This window comes from Cyprinus carpio, chromosome B10 (assembly GCF_018340385.1).
Source record: "Cyprinus carpio isolate SPL01 chromosome B10, ASM1834038v1, whole genome shotgun sequence".
Taxonomy (NCBI): Eukaryota; Metazoa; Chordata; class Actinopteri; order Cypriniformes; family Cyprinidae; genus Cyprinus; species Cyprinus carpio.
This window is the reverse complement of record NC_056606.1, coordinates 21941181-21957775: the sequence shown is the minus strand read 5'-3', so window position 1 is coordinate 21957775 and position 16595 is coordinate 21941181. Positions and strand designations below refer to the sequence as shown.

The 16595-nt window shown below is 33.8% G+C and overlaps 2 protein-coding genes across 3 annotated transcripts; both read right to left on the bottom strand.

The window, feature by feature from the left end:
- Positions 1-540: 540 nt before the first annotated feature.
- On the bottom strand, positions 541-9481 carry LOC109097253 (ATP-dependent RNA helicase DDX55-like). The gene is given in 14 exon segments (XM_042733270.1): positions 541-1045; positions 1925-2211; positions 2290-2455; positions 2639-2786; positions 3858-3914; positions 3996-4127; positions 4948-5030; positions 5270-5459; positions 7493-7642; positions 7718-7780; positions 7850-7941; positions 8040-8126; positions 8803-8853; positions 8941-9481. Coding segments are annotated over 14 exon segments (1788 nt in total). The 5' UTR covers positions 9049-9481; the 3' UTR covers positions 541-871.
- An 85-nt stretch (positions 9482-9566) lies between these two features.
- Positions 9567-14260, bottom strand: LOC109097455 (transmembrane emp24 domain-containing protein 2). Of its 2 annotated transcripts, XM_042733269.1 has the most exons (5): positions 13959-14260; positions 12944-13136; positions 11822-11842; positions 11263-11370; positions 9567-10478 (listed from the first exon to the last, which is right to left on the bottom strand). In XM_042733269.1, the coding sequence occupies exons 1-5, from the start codon at positions 14136-14138 to the stop codon at positions 10354-10356; spliced, it is 627 nt and encodes a 208-aa protein (XP_042589203.1). In that variant the 5' UTR covers positions 14139-14260; the 3' UTR covers positions 9567-10353. The 2 variants fall into 2 exon arrangements, with proteins under 2 accessions (XP_042589203.1, XP_018966643.1); XM_019111098.2 differs by lacking the exon at positions 11822-11842 and having other exon boundaries at positions 13959-14258.
- Between the last annotated feature and the right edge of the window lie 2335 nt (positions 14261-16595).

The following is a 16595-nucleotide window of genomic DNA, read 5'->3' as shown; positions in this document are numbered from 1 at the left end:
ACTACTGTATTGTTTTGAAGCAGGTGTTTTTAAATGAGGTCCGAGAGGGGCAGAAAGTGAGTGCTAGGTGGTCTGTGAAAATATTTATTGAAAAACTGCGTAAATAAATACATAAATAAATTAAAATATAAAATAAACAGACAAATAAAATATTTTATTTAAAAATGAATTCAACTAGAAAACAATAGACAAAAAAATAAATTGATTAAATAAAATGTTATTTAAAATAAAAATATTAAAAAAATAAAATTACATAAAAGAAATACAAATTGAGTAAAACAATAAATAAAAATAGCTTTAAATAAGAAATTAAATGACTAAATAATAATAAATGAATAAATACTGAATCTTCCAGTACAGTTATTTGAGTAGAAAATGTAACAGTTAACTTAATTATAATAATTATATTTCCAAGTAATTTTGAGACTGATTTATAATATCATTTTTTTTTCACAGTAAAATTGGGTCTTTATGCAAGAAACATTTTTTTTTGTCTTTTTGTATGTGGGCCAAATGAAACAACACACAATTGTTTATTTATTTAATTATTTATTTATTTTTTGCTGTGTGAATAACACTATCTTTTCCATGTATTTTATATATGCACTGTTGGTAACAGGAAATATATAGATCATATATTTATAGAAATAGATCATATATTTCAAAAAGAGACCCTTTCCTTGAAAACACTTACTTTTACAATAGAAAAGTTTATTTATCATATTTGGACATTGATGTATATGGTTGATAATTAATACAGAAGCGCATTTGTTAAGAATGCATCCTTCTTGTACAGTACACAGACAACCAGAATGAAAATGAAGTCAAATGACAGTCAATTCAGGTGCATAAAGTCACAGAAATGACTCGGTCATTCTCCGTCTCCATCAGAACTGTTTGCATCTGCTCGTTTGGGATGTGAGCTGCCCGCTGAACTCATGTGCTTGTCAAAGTCCTCTTCACTGATCTTTCCTTGCTTGAGTTTCTTCAGCAGACGCGTGTCATTTAAAAGCTCGTTTACGTCTTCGTCGTCAACATCTGGTTCCTGTGACCACACAGATATAGCATTGAGACTTTATAGAATAGCCCATTCGCTACATTTACAGAGTTTTCTATTGTTATACATGTACTTTCTATATTTAGAAAAAATATGCAAACAGGGAGTTTTGGGATTTTAAAGGAATAGTTACCCAATTTACTCACCCTCAGACCACCCAAGATGTAGATGAGTTTGATTCTTCACCAGATTTGGAGAAATGTAGCATTGCATCAGTGTCTCAGCAATGGATGCTCTGCATTGAATGGGTGCCGTCAGAATGAGAGTCCAAACAGCTGATAAAAACATCACAATAATTTAATCCACAGCTGATGGACTCCAGTCCATCAAGTGAAAACTTATGAAGACAAACAAATCAAAACAAATCCTCCATTAAGTCATTTTTAACTTCAAACTATTGCTTCTGGCCAAAAGACCTCTATCCATAATATTACTTTTAACAGTAAAAAAGTAATCTTGTCTGAATCGGGAGAGAAATCTGGACAGATCAAGAACTGCTTACAAGCCAAAGCAGTTCTAAACAAATATGTGGGTGGATTTTGATGTGAGAGGACAACAGGAGATGGAGGAAGCGTTATTATGGCCAGAAGTGATGGATGTGTTTCTAACAAACATGCAGCTTTTTACTTCTCAAGACATTAACTGATGGACTGGAGTGGTGTGGATTATTGTGATGTTTTTATCAGTTGTTTGGACTCTCATTCTGACGGCACCCATTCACTGCAGAGCATCCATTGCCGAGCAAATGATTAAAATACACAATCCACCAACAAACTCATCTACATCTTGGATGGTCTGAGAACATTTTCAGCAAATGTTCATTTTTGGGTGAACCATTTCTTTAACGCAAACAAATGAGTAGCATACCTCATCCAGTTTTCTTTTGGCGGCCTTCTTTTTCTTTTTATCCTTCTTGTTCTTCTGCTTCGACCAGGCTTTGTTCTTGATGAAGTTCTTCTTAAACGGCATCTCTCTTTCTTTCAGCTCCGCCAGTCTTTTTTGTCTCTGTTTCTCTCTGTTATTATCTTTAAAGCGGATGGAGTCTGTGTCGATGGCCTCCTGTTTGAAGTCTGGGAAGGTCTTTCCTCTCAGTTCAGGCATTTTGGGCAAACGGAGGAGAGCAAAGCCCCGGGCCAGAGCAGCAAAATCCAGGTCTGGACGAGGTATATGTCATTTTAATCAGGTGAACTTGGTTAAGTATCTTATGAAAGGTGTAAAGCAATGTCACTCACCTTTAATGCGAAATATCAGACTACACTCGTGTTTGGCGTAGGCCTGACACACGACAAAGGCTTTCATGCCCTTCTCAAACATCGCTCTGTCACCTAAAGCCATCGCCTTCAGTTTAGGCAGAACATCAACCACGTCTTTCACTGGAGGATACGTCTGAAGAGGACACTGTGGGAAAACAACTACTTTAGCACCTTAAACATATACAATACAAAATATTGAGAATGCAATAATATTAGGCACTTAAATGCATGTCTAAAGAGTTTAAAGCCTAATTTTGTACTCTATTTATATAAGCTAGACTCTCCATCTGATAGTTTGTATATGAAATGAAGCTTCTCTCTCACTTACCTTTTGATTAATGGACAAGAAATTTACATACGACTCTTCCATTGGCAGAAGAAAGACGAGTGCATTGCCCTGGTTTCCGATCCGTGCCGTTCGTCCACACCGATGCACAAAGGAACTAATGAAAGGAGCATTAAATTTGATGAGAAAAATGAGCAATATATGCACAAAGCATGCAAATAGTATGTGTATATACATGAGTTGTTTTTAATACAATTATAGTAATTTTATTTTTATATTTCCATTGTAACTTTAGTCATTTTGTTATGTGCTTGTCATTTCAGTTCTTTTCTTTAGTATTTCTATACTACTTTAATTTATCTTGATTTCAGTTTCAGTCATTTCACTTTAAACCTTTTTATTTCAGTGACAGTTTTTTAACGAATATTCATATTTTTATTTATTTGAGCTTTATTTAAATTACTGAATATAATTTTTAATAGCTTAAGTTAACAATAACAACAATGCTTTGAAATGCATTGATTAAAACAAAGTGTTAATACTTAAAAAAATGCTTTGCTATGTATACCGATTTCAAGGTTTTGACCTTTAATATGTGTTACAGATTTAAATAAAAGCAGTACATGACATTAGATATTTTGTAATTATGTTTAAGAGCAGGTTTAAATTAAACTAGAGCTATATGCATATCTAGTTTTATTTTAATTAATTGTGTTATTTACTCTATCTATATGTTGCCAGGGTTGAGAGTGACCTTAAAAAAAAAAAAAAAAAAAAAAAAAAAAAAAAAATATATATAAATAAACAAATCACCTGCCTTTTTTTTTTTTAAAGTATGTGTAATTATGTATGCATGTTATATTTGTAATGTAGGGTTGGTGGAGTTTTTTTTTTTTTTTGTTAAGAAAAGCCTTTTTAGGTTCCTGTGAATCAGCATATACTAAACTCTGTATATACTTTCTATGCACAATGCATATTTTATCAGTTTTTTTTTTTTTTTTTTGGGCTGGAATCATGTGTACTGTCTCTATCTAAACAAACCAATAAATAAATAAACATGCTGAAGTTTAATATTTAATGTTAGTGTTTTGTTCAATTCATTAGGTAGTGGTGCGTGACAAACCACTAACTGCATTTTAGCTGACTCTACAAGCACTAATCAAATCATGTAATAAACTATTCCAAGCTTTTGTGAATGTAGTAACGACTCAAGAGTACATATTTCTGAGCTCAAGCGTGTTCATGAATGTCGTGGTTACCTTTCACTTCTGGTATGTCGATGCCTCTCGCCATGACATCTGTGCACACGAGAATCCCACTGCACACATCCATAATGCATTTATTCTTGATCTCTAACTTCCTCTCTGTAAACAGCTAGAAAGGCATCACACTACATTACCTCTTCAGCGCCCGGAAATCTGCAAAGATCTTGTTTCGTTTATGCTTCATCTTCCCGTGGATGCAGTGGATGCTGACATTCTTGATCAAGACTTCCAGGGCTTTACCGAAGTACTCCACACAGGCGCAGGTGCTGTGGATACAGAGAATATGATGATGTTCAGACGGCTGAACAATATTAATTACATTACAAAAATTGGGAATAATTAAGCTTTTTTAATGTTTTTGTAAAGCTGCTTGTATTTGATAGAGTAAATACATAATTATGAGTATCTGATACAGCAATACTGTGAAATATTATTACAGTACAGTATTTACAATAGCTGTATTCTATTTGAATACATGTTAAAATGTAATTTATTCCTGTGATGTAAAGCTGAATTTTCAGCATCATTACTCCAGTCTTCAGTGTCACATGATTCTTCAGAAATCATTCTGATATGCTGATTTACTGCTCAAGAAACATTTCTGATTATTATCAATCTTAAAAATGCTTTTTGTGGAAGTTAAAAAAATAAACTGTCACTCAAAAGTATTGGGTATGTCAGTCTTTGAAAAAAAAAAAAAGAAGGAGATTAAATTAAAATGCATTAAATTGACATTAAAAACATGTATAATGTGTCAAAAGATTTATTTTTCAAAAAAAAAAAAAATACTGTTCTTTTAAACTTTCTATTCATCAAAGAATTCTGAAAAAAAAAAGCAGCAAATCGGCATATTAGAATTATTTCTAAAGGATCATGTGACACTGAAGACTGGAGTAATGATGCTGAAAATTCAGCTCTGATCACAGGAATAAATTACATTAAATTTTTTAATATAAAACCGCTATTTTAAATTGTAATAATATTTCACAACATTACTGTTTTTACTGTATTTAGATCAAATAAATGCAGCTTTGGTGAGCAGAAGAGACGACTTGTAATGTTTGTGGCAAAATCAGTTTGACAAACCTGAAGAACACGAGCTGCTTCTCATGTTTGTGCTGCCTGAGAAACGCCACTAAAGTGTTGAACTTCTCCTCTGCTCGACATATCTGCACATAATAAAGCAAACGTTAAGATAAATAATTGGGAATCAGTTCAGACAAGTATGGCCAACCCAACTTGTTCATAATGAGAAAGGAATGTGAATTAAAGGTATAAACGCAATCAATACTTCTTTCATGTCCTAATTAAAAGAGCAATTACAGTTTCAGAAACGCCTCATGAAAATGCATGCATGTGCATTAGTGAATGAGTCCCTGCTGGTTACAGACAGCTCTAGATGACTCACCGTGTAATAGTTGCTGAGTCTGGCTGGTGTTTTCTGCACGCTCGAGGCCGCCACACCTTTCTCCTTCACTGTGATTCTCACAGGGTTGCGCAGACCAGCCCTCACCAACTTCTCCAGCTCTTGCGTCTGTGTGGCAGAGAAAAGCCCTGTGCGCCGCTGCTTGGGTAAATACCCCAGAATAGTGTTTAAACTGCGGAGGCGAAGAAAAAAGCTGCATTAGCTGCATAATTGCACTGTTATTCTCAACTTTGGGGTCGCACTTGTGATCCTCTTGGTCCTCTGCAAATAATTGCCGCAGAAAGAAAGACAAAACAAACAACAAAAAAAAACATCACGATAATCCACACCACTCCAGTCCATCAGTTAACATCTTGAGAAGTGAAAAACTGCATGTTTCTAAAAAACAAATCCATCAAGACATTTTAACTTCATTACTTCTAGCTAAAATAAAATAGAGTCTTCCATCCATAATATTGCAGAATATTTTACATTGAAAATGTCATCTTCAGAAATCTGCACAGATCAAGCACTGCTGACAAGCCAAAACAGCTCTGAACAAAAGTGTGTGTGAGTTCTGATGTGAGAGGAGAACAGAGGATGGACTTTTTTGTACTGGAGAAGGAAATGTTATGGATTATAGACTGGATATTTTACCAGGAAGCAAAGTTAAACACCTTAATGATGGATTTGTGTCTTACAAACACACATCTTTCATGTCACATGATGTGAACTGATGGAGTGGAGTGCTGTGGGTTACTTATGGATTATTGTGATGTTTTTATCAGCTGTTTGGACTCTCATTCTGACGGCACCCATTCACTGCAGAGCATCCATTGCTGAGACACTGATGCAATGCTACATTTCTCCAAATCTGATGAAGAAACCAACTCATCTACATCTTGGATGACCTGAGAGTGAGTACATTTTTAGCAAATTATAATTTTTGGGTGAACTTCCTTGTAATGTGCTATATTTTAGGTCAATAATATTTTTTGTAATATTTTACATTTTGAGGGGATTTTATTATACCAAACACACACACACACACACACACACACACACACACACACACACACACACACATATATATATTACAGTACAGGTCAAAAGTTTGGAAACATTACTATTTTTAATGTTTTTTGAAAGAAGTTTCTTCTGCTCATCAAGCCTGCATTTATTTGATCAAAAATACAGAAAAAAAATGTAATATTGTGATATATTATTACAATTTAAAATAATTGTTTTTAAATTTATTATACTTTAAATTAATCATTTATTTCTGTGAGCCAAAGCTGAATTTTTAGGATCATTATCACATGATCCCTTTAGAAAATCATTCTATATGATGATTCATTATCAAAGTTGGAAACAGTTCTGCTGCTTAATATTTTTTCAGAACATGTGATACTTTTTAGGATACTTTGAAATGAATTAAAACGTAAAAAAAAAAAAAAAAGAAGCTATGTTTTTAAAATATAAATATTTTTGTAATAACAATATTACACTACTGGTCAGTAATTTGGGGTCGCAGTAATTTTTTTTTCTTTCTTTTTTTTTTTTTAATAAAATCAAATACTTTTTTATTCAGCAAGGATGTGTTAAATTGATAAAAAGTGATAGTAAAGAAAATATATTATTAGAATATATATTATTAGAATTTTTTTTTTATTTTGAAATAAATGCAGTTCTTTTTAACCTTTTATTCATCAAAATATATTAGACAGCAGAACTGTTTCCAACCTCATAATAAATCAGAATATTAGAATTATTTCTAAATGATCAGGTGAATAGACTGGATGTTACATGTGACACTGAAGGCTGGAGTAATGATGCTGAAAATTCAGCTTTGCATCACAGGAAAAAAATATTTTTTTAAAGTATATTCAAATAGAAAACTATTATTTTAAGTTGTAATAATATTTCACAATATTACTGTTTTTTTCTGTATTTTTGATCAAATAAACACAGGCTTGATGAGCAGAAGAGACTTCTTTCAAAAACATTAAAAATAGTAATGTTTCCAAACTTTTGACCTGTACTGTATATAAATTAAACGAATATTAAAAACACTTTTTATAATATTTTTCAATCAATGCAGCATTCAAATTAAAAACACAGCAAATGTATATGAAATCCAGTGAATCGAGGCAGAATAGTGCTATCTATACTTATTGAATAATCTTTCTGGCAGTTTTTTACAGACTGATGATTTGAGATCATTACCTGGCTTCAAAGCCCATGTCCAGTAATCTGTCTGCTTCATCCAGGACAAGAACATCCAGAGACTTCACAGCGGTGGCCAGATCAAGCCCATCGGCCTTCCTCCTGAACATGTCCTCCAGTCGCCCAGGGGTCGCAATTATGATATTGGCTCTAACCGCACATAACACTGTATTTGCTTCTTTTATTCCAGATTTAGTTTTAGAAAAGAGCAGTCCATACACTCACCCCTGAGTCTTAAACTTCTCTACATCCTCAATAGGGTTGCTTCCACCAATTAAAAGAATCTGTCTGAAAACAGACACACAGTGTTAGATTCACAAGCCGAGGCCATCAGGCCAGTAGATGTTTTATTCTCACCTAAACTTGAAAAACCCCCACAAAAACCCCCACAACACCTCTCATATCCACAGCCACATCACACGTGTGTGTTTTACGATCAATGCACCGACCTGACAATACATCACAATACAAATCAAAATGAATTACACTGATGCAACGCAAGCATCCGATGAATAAAAAGACAAAAAAGTCATCATCTCAGACAGACCTGCATCTTTTTTAACTTCTCTTCTCGCTTTAGGGGGATTTCTAACGCAGGAATCACAAATGCCAAGGTTTTCCCGCTGCCAGTCACCTGGAATCACATTACATTTTATGATATACACTTACAAAAGTTCGGAATAATTATGTTTTTTTTTTTTTTTTTTATGTTTTTGAAGTCTTAACTTAATGACTTTATTTAATGCAGCTTTATGCTCACCAAATATGCATTCATTTAATCCAAAATACAGTAATATTTTTTTTAAATGGTTACGATTTAAAACAACAGTTTTCTATTTGAATATATTTGAAGCATTTTTAGCATCTCATTACTCCAGAAATTGAGTATTGCTTACAATACTACTCAATACTACTTACTGAATAAAAGTATTAGTTTCTTTATTTGAACCATATTGACCCCAAACTCACGTCTGACAAATATGAAACAGCAAAAACTGTTTGCAACATTGATAATAATCATAAATGTCTCTTGAGCTGCAAATCAGCATATTAGAGAATCAATGATTTCTGAAGGGTCACGTGACACTGAAGCCTGGCGCAATGTTGATCACTGAATAAACTATAATTCAAAATTTACCCGATTTGAAAAGTTATTTTAAATTGTAATAATATTTCACTGTTTTTACGATCAAACAAATGCAGCTTTGAGGAGCATTAGGCTCAAAAACATTGAAACAAATAGGAAATATTCTCAGACAGCTGTCACTTTTGACTTTATGATAAAAACAAACACACATTCAAATACTCACGGCTTCAGCAGCCACATCTTTATTACTCATAAAAAGAGGGATACAGGCAGACTGAATTTGAGGGGGGAAAAATTAATTAATACAATGTAAATAATACGATAAGAAACACGCGAGTACAGTTAGTCTGAACATTAATACCTGAACAGGAGTCATGTGTGTAAATTTCAGCTCCCTGAGAGTCTGTAATATGCAGTCATGTAATTTCACGGGCAAATGCTCCCATTTTCCATCGCTAAAGTTTTCCATAGTTTATGAATTTAGAGGAGTTTGATGCATAAAAGTAAACACATGAGGAGATGTGTGCTACACGCAATACTTTCCGAATGAGAAACAAGCGACTGATACAAACGTTCCGCATCACTTCTGTAGGACTCCGCTCTTATCTGTCACCTTTATGTAATGTGAAGCTTAGTCGTTTAAATTAATTATCTATTTGTGTGTGACCTACAAATGGAAAAGCGCCGCTGACTTTACTCACATTTCACTGCTGGTTATATATGCTCTATATAATTGTGTATGTGACAAATAAAAATCTTGAATCTTGACTTAGATTGACCCATCCTCATCAGCGCTGAGAAAAGTAACAGCGACCACGTGACAACGTCATCTTTATAATATTCCCGCAGCAACCTCGATAATGTATACATGAGAAAACTATCTAAATAAAAAAAAACACACATCAAATACATGGCAGTTAGACTTACATTTTTCTGCGAGTTTCCATGTTGTGCATCCAAATCTGCACAAACAATAAAAAGGACACATTTTAAGAACGTTTCATGTTTATTAAATCAAATCCATATTTGACATACATATTCGTTCACCAGTAGTCTTTGCCAAATTATTTAGCATTTTCTTTAATGTAAGAGTTGGTCTAGACACCAAAAAATGGTACAAAACTACATAAAGTACTTCCTGTGTGAAGAAACTGGAGATAGAGAAAGAAAAGAAATTGGCCCTACCCTGCCTAAACATTTAAAAAACACACCAGAAAATCTGCAAAAGTAAGCAAGCAGTCATTTTACCGCTTCACCAGCATCAGGTTTAAATATGTGCCATGGAGGTTGTTGTTGGCATAACTAAATGTGATAATGAGCGGTGAAAATGACGTGAAATGTGCTCGCAGTGACATCTCCTGACACTTATATCAGCGACCGCCGACTTCCCACTCGCTCGCAGCATTGTTCATGTTATGGTTTAATTACATCATGCTATTTCCATACAATCCTAATCCATGTTCTTGTATTGGGGCGATACCACATCACCTTTACTTCATTCTCAGAGTAATGTGCAATCTTAACAGTACTGGGAAAGAAACACCAAGCAAAACAAAAATAAAATAAAGTCAGGCTAAAACAAACTCAAAATCGCACCTTTTACCAAAACAAACAATGAAGAGAAGTACAACTGGGGCAAATAAAAACCAAAACACAGATCGGTGGACTAGCGAACAACCAAGTTCTTCCCATCTCTGCTGAATTGGACATCCAATTCGTAAAACTGGTAAATCTTGGACTCGATGCGTTTATGTTGTGGAACACCGACAGGATTTTATACGACTCTCCGCACTTCAAAGAATCTCTTCAGGTAGTAAATCTGTCCGAGGGTCATGGCCACCAGCACCAGAGCCTCGAAGAAGGACCACAGCACCACCCTGCTGTTCGTGTTGTCATTGACTAGAGGACAGAGACAACAGGATTAAAATAGATCCATCAATAAATGAATAAAATATTAATAATTCAAGGTCAGTTTAAATATGCATTTCAGCTGCTCGTCATGGCATAATAAAAACTAATAAATAATTCCAATGTCCATTTAAACACACATTTGTTCAATAAATAAATAAATAAATAAATGAATAAACAAAAGGCCACTTCAAAAATTATATTTTTTTGTTGGGTTCACGTCATGTCAAAATAAAAAAAGGAACATTTATAACAAGAAGAAATAATAAATATTCATGCCATTATTACATTTTTTAATTATTCAGTTATTAATGTCACGTCAATATGAAAAATAAAATAATTTACAGGCCATTTAAACATGCATATTATAGCTGGATTCATGTACTGCCAAAATAAAATAATACTACTACTAATAATTAATATTTAAAAATGACATTTATTTTATTTATTTATTTATTTTTATATAGCACATTTCGTACACAATGGTAATTCAAAGTGCTTTACATAAAAGAAAGTAAAATAATCATGAAGAAAAATAACAAAAATAAAATAAGCAATTTTACAACATTGGAAATGATTTAAAAATTTACTTATTTAAAATGACAAAATTTAAATAATTCAAAGACTATTTAAACTTACATATGGCTGGGTTCATGTCAGGTCAAAATGACAAAAATAATAATAATAATAATAATTCAAAGGGCATTTAAACGTGCATATTTTTCCTGGGTTCAAAACAACAACAACCGTGACGTGATCAGTGCGGATGTCTTACTTGCGCGGTGTATTCTCTCTCGGACCTCCATGTATTCCTGCTCATGTTTGACCGCCGTCATGGCAACCGCCAGCTCATTGATCATCTCCTCCAGCTTATTCTGATGAGCTGGAAATAAATTCAGAGCAATTTACTCACGATGACTATCAACGTGCATGCGATTTTTATAAACAACAGTATAAAAAAAATGGGTACCAACTGTGAACGCCTCGTGTACACATGCAAGAGTTTACAGGTCATAAACAGCGGTTACATTAATAAAAACCCTTATGTATAGAGATACATAAAAGATAAACACCAGAATGGCATACAGTTAAACTGCAAAACAGGCAATGAGAACTTCAAATAAACCTCTTCTATGATAAAACACAACCATTCGTGTTATATCTGTAAAACAAAATCCACACCGTACTCTCTTTAGGGTTCAACAGCAGATTTATGAGCTCATCGGTCACACTGTCTTTATACACACAGGTGCGAATGTAAGTGCAGATGCTGTTAGATTTCAGTTTAAAACTCAACAGATGTTAAAATGATCTACTGTACAGTCTATTCCTACCATCCCAGCTGTCACCACCTCCTGAATAGGGAAGAGAGTCACGTTAGAGGCAAAAAAAAAAAATAAAAAAAAAAAATTCATAAATTCAGCACTCTACAAGTACAATTTTTTTTTTTAATTAGTGCTGTCAAATGATTAATTGCATCCAAAATAAAAGTTTTTGTTTACATAATGTGTGTATATACTGTGTATATTTATTATGTATATATAAATACTAACACATGCATGCATACATTTAAGAAAAATAAGTTATGTTTATTTATTAAACATTTATATATAATATAAAAATATAATCATGTAAATATTTTCAAAATATATACTGTATGTGTGTGCATTTATAAATACATAAATATACACAATACACATACATATATAATGTAAACAAAAACTTATTTTGGATGTGATTAATCGTTTGACAGCACTAATTAAAATTAATTATTAAATAAAAAAAAAAACAGAGGTACTCATTTTAGAATTGAGATTTAGTTAAAGTCATTTTTTTAATATGTCTATATAGTTTTTGTTCATTTTCATGCCTGATGAGCTGGAAATAACTTAATTTACTCAGTGATTACATCAACACAAATATTTCTGCATGCAAATGCAACAACACCAATTTAACTACTTTTATAATTTTCACTTATTTTGAATTAGTTTTTGTTTGAATTTTTTTCCATTTTCATTTTAAACTTTTAGTAATTTTGTTAGATTAATTATTTTTTATAAATATCCATATAGTTTGTTTTTAATTTTAGTTATTTTAGTTTGTCATATTACACTAAATAAAAATAGAAATAACTAGCTAAAATGAAAAGATTTTTGATATTCGAACTTATTTTTACTTTATTTCTATTAGGCCTATTTTTTTTTTTTTGGTCAACTATAATAATCCTGATATAGGCCTATAGAAATCAATTTCAAGGCAACTGAAATATTTTAGAACTGCCCAGAAAACCTAACATTTGTTACAGAGGTTCCACAAATATTTTATTTTCCATTTTTTTCAGCCTTCTCCAGTTGCCTGAAAGCTCCCAGGTTTTCCGTGAGCGTGAGAACTCTGCCATACGGAGCAAAAGAGAGGACACGACGAGAAACAACCCCTGCATCAGTTCATGCGCTCACCCTCCGTCTCCATGTCCTGTCCTTTGGGCGCCTCGCCGATGTCGATGGTGAACATCACGATCTTAGGGGTCATGGTGGACATCTTGTTGCTGAAGCAGAACTTGTAGGTTCCGTCCATATGGGCGGCTACAGAATACTTGCCGCTGGACTCGCGGTCTCCTTTATAGATCTGCTTCCCGTCCGGACCGGTTATCTGTTCAGGACAAACAACACATGGGGTAACATTACTGACAGATGCTCACGACTTCACAAACCCACACATAAACACTAGTAACAGTTAATAATATCCATGTGTGTGTGTGTCCATATACAGTGATGGCCAAAATGATTAAAACACTAGCATTTTCAGCAGCTAAAAATGGTTTTAAGTCAGTCTTGGAGGCGTTGCAACAGTTTGTTCTGTTTCTTCATGTCACTCCAGACAGACTGATGATGATCAGATCAGATCTCTGCGTGTCGTCAGACAGAAATCTCACTGGATTATTACAATTACTACAATTATAATTATTACAATTAATGGAAAAACAAAGGTTTAGAAATGGAAATTTATAAATCCTACTCACACAAAACAACAAAAGATAGAAATAACTTGACTTTAAACCATTTTTAGCTGCTGAAAATACTAGTGTTCTAATCATTTTGGCCACCACTGTATATATGGCTCTTTAAGAATATCTAAAGTACTTTTGGATTATAAATGGTAAAATCATGGTAATACTACAGTAACGTTATGTGTGTTAACCATCTGGTGGACGCAAAGTAAGACTAAACAACACCAGAGTACTCTTACTTTCACCTTGACCCTTCTAAACGTTATCAACACACACACTGCCCTCCGTTAAGACTGTATATAATCTAGTATAAGCATTAATAATCACTAAAAGCCAGCAGTACACTTCCGGCTTCATGCACCATCTGGCGCGCGCAGACAGCGACACCTGCACACTTCACACAGCGCCTTATCGTTTATAATCAATTACATTCATTAATACATTAAGTGTATTCTGCTGCTCACCTCCACGTCGATGTCCAGAAATCCTCCCTCGGCGACCTCAAACATCAGGCCCATTTTGGTGCCCGAGTTCACGCGCTCGTAGAAACACTCCTCCGCGTGAGCGTCGATGCTCACAAAATAGCCGCTCGCCGTGTAACACAGCGCGCCGAGGAGCACGACGAGTTCCGAGAGCGTAAACATGTTTGGTGCGCTGTATTAATGGAGGATAAAACCCATAAAAGAGACTTTACGCCGCGCTGGACCGATAAAGGCGGAGACTGACAAGCGCTAGCTGCGCTACTGATGATGCCACGTCAAGATTTAGACGAGTCGCCTGAAGGGACAAAAAGGCGATAACGCCGGACGTAGTTCGCGTTTGCAAAAAACGAGCGGAACAGTTGACGTTTCAGAGCGCTGACATCGAAATTAAAACAAACGACTGACTTGACTTGTGTTTTTGTACGTACAGAATCTATTTATTTTATTATATTTATACAGAATTATTTCGGTGCGATTTGGCTTTTTTTTTTAAATACAACTCAATATTCTTTGATAATGGTGGTTAAAATGCATTTATTTATTTGAATTAAATGTAATATATTAATGTAATATTATTACACATGTAGTCTAGCCTATGTATTAAATATAGAGATAAATGTTTATCCACAAAGGTAAAAAAAAAAAAAAAAACATTATTTTACAAGAAATAGCTAAACAAAAAGACTGTAAAATATTGTAAAGAAATTGATTCATATACCCTATTTGTATATATTTGTATATCTTTGTTTTTGTTATCTTCTGTTAATATAATAAAAATGGTATTTAACCTAAAATCATGATGATGAGCAAAAAAAAAAAAAAAAAAATCAAAAAAATTTTTTTTTGTACTGTTGTTCTTGTGTTGCGCCTCTAGGCGTAACTTGAAGAAAGAGTAGCTAAACGAAATAGTGAGAAGGGTCTGTCTGCAGACTGCAAGACAGGGGCGTAACTTGAAGTGGGCGTAACTTGACGAAAGAGGCGTAACTTGAAGTTGTCCAAATCACAGAGAACCACGCGAGATGTCAAAACGAGATTTTGTCGGAATGTGTTCGAAACCGCATACCCTTTTATTAGGCACTTCATTTCAATAAGTACTAATTCAACGAGCGCTAAAAGAGTACATACTCAGCCTGAATGCGTATGTATGTATGAAGCATGAATGCTATTTGGATATCATCATCCGCTATGTTGATCATGTGACCTACAAAGTTAAAACGAGCGTAAAAACTTAAAAGATATGAGTGAAAGGTTTAATTAATGTATTTGTATCTTGATAATGAAGATTGTAGTATAGCCAATACTGTTAATTAAGTTTTTATATTTTTAACTCCACTAATGTGATTTTTTTTTTTATAGAATTAGAAAACCCAAAAATCGTTATCTCTAGAATATTTTTTCAATTATTTTATGTGATTTTTTTTTCTTGTATAGTATCTTATACTATGATGAACACATTATTTTTTTATTTACTGTTTTATGGCGTTATGATTGTTATTGTTAGATACAACCGTCTTACCATGATCTTTTATGTAATAAGTTTGGCAATAATGATAAAAAAGAGGTACAGGTGCACTACCACCTCACAGCATCACTAACTCAACAGTCCAGTACAGTTTCTCTCAGCGACTCTGCAATATCTGCAAAAACGAAACGTCGAACAGCTGCTCGAAGATCTCACCTTTGGAGAAGATTGTTGATTTTATACTCTAAAAATGTAAGTATTACTACTCAAAAATTTACATTACCCCATAATGAATTGCATCTTTTGCTCACCCCAACACTTACATGCAATAATAATGATAAATGCCAACCAATAATTATATAATTTTTTTCCTTAAAATTACATTTTAGTAAAATAAGCAAAATGTATTTTCTGTCGTGACATAGCTATACATGAATATACACTAATGCAGTTGATGTGAATACATCAGTTTTCAGTCAAGCAATTAATACATGAATAGATCAAATATTTATATTTTATTTACTGACAACAAGAAACATGTCTAAATGATTAAAAAGAATGTATAAATGTTAGCATCACAATAAATACAGACATGTACAAGTCAACAACACATGAAACAAAGCTTCTTTCAAACTTACTGTTCTAACAATCATGTATTTACAGATGGTGAACCCCACATCTTACTATCATCTCAACACAGCTGAGACAGTTCTGCTGCGCTGTGCTTCACAATCTCACTCTTCTCAACGGGGATGTCGTTGAGCAACAGGATGAGGAAGACCTTGATGACGGCTCTCTGAACCACACAACCTTGAAGCGAGAGCAGAAGAACACATGCAGGACAATCCTGACTGCTGCTGTGTCTGCTCCAAACAATCGTGTGCTGCTCTCCATGAGCACCACTACCTGTAAAACATTTACACAGAGTTTACAAGTACATGCATTGATTTATTACTTTTGTAGTGTGCTATACCACTGAACTGGTTCAAAACTGTGCTTGAGCACGGCTCTTTTTCTCCAGCTTGATCAGAGGATTGTAGGCCTCTGTAATAAGAGCACTCTCAATCCCTTCAGATAAAAGCTCCATCACATTTTTTGATGATGCTTCTGAAGCTTCTGAAAGTCAGCCTTCATCTTATAAACAGAAACCAGCAGAA

Coding starts and splice junctions, on each gene's coding strand:
- LOC109097455 (XM_042733269.1), bottom strand. CDS start 14,138: ATGTTTACGCTCTCGGAACTCGTCGTGCTCCTCGGCGCGCTGTGTTAC. Junction 13,137..13,958: donor TTCTGGACATCGACGTGGAG/GTGAGCAGCAGA, acceptor TGTCCTGAACAG/ATAACCGGTCCGGACGGGAA. Junction 10,479..11,262: donor AGAGAGAATACACCGCGCAA/GTAAGACATCCG, acceptor TCTGTCCTCTAG/TCAATGACAACACGAACAGC.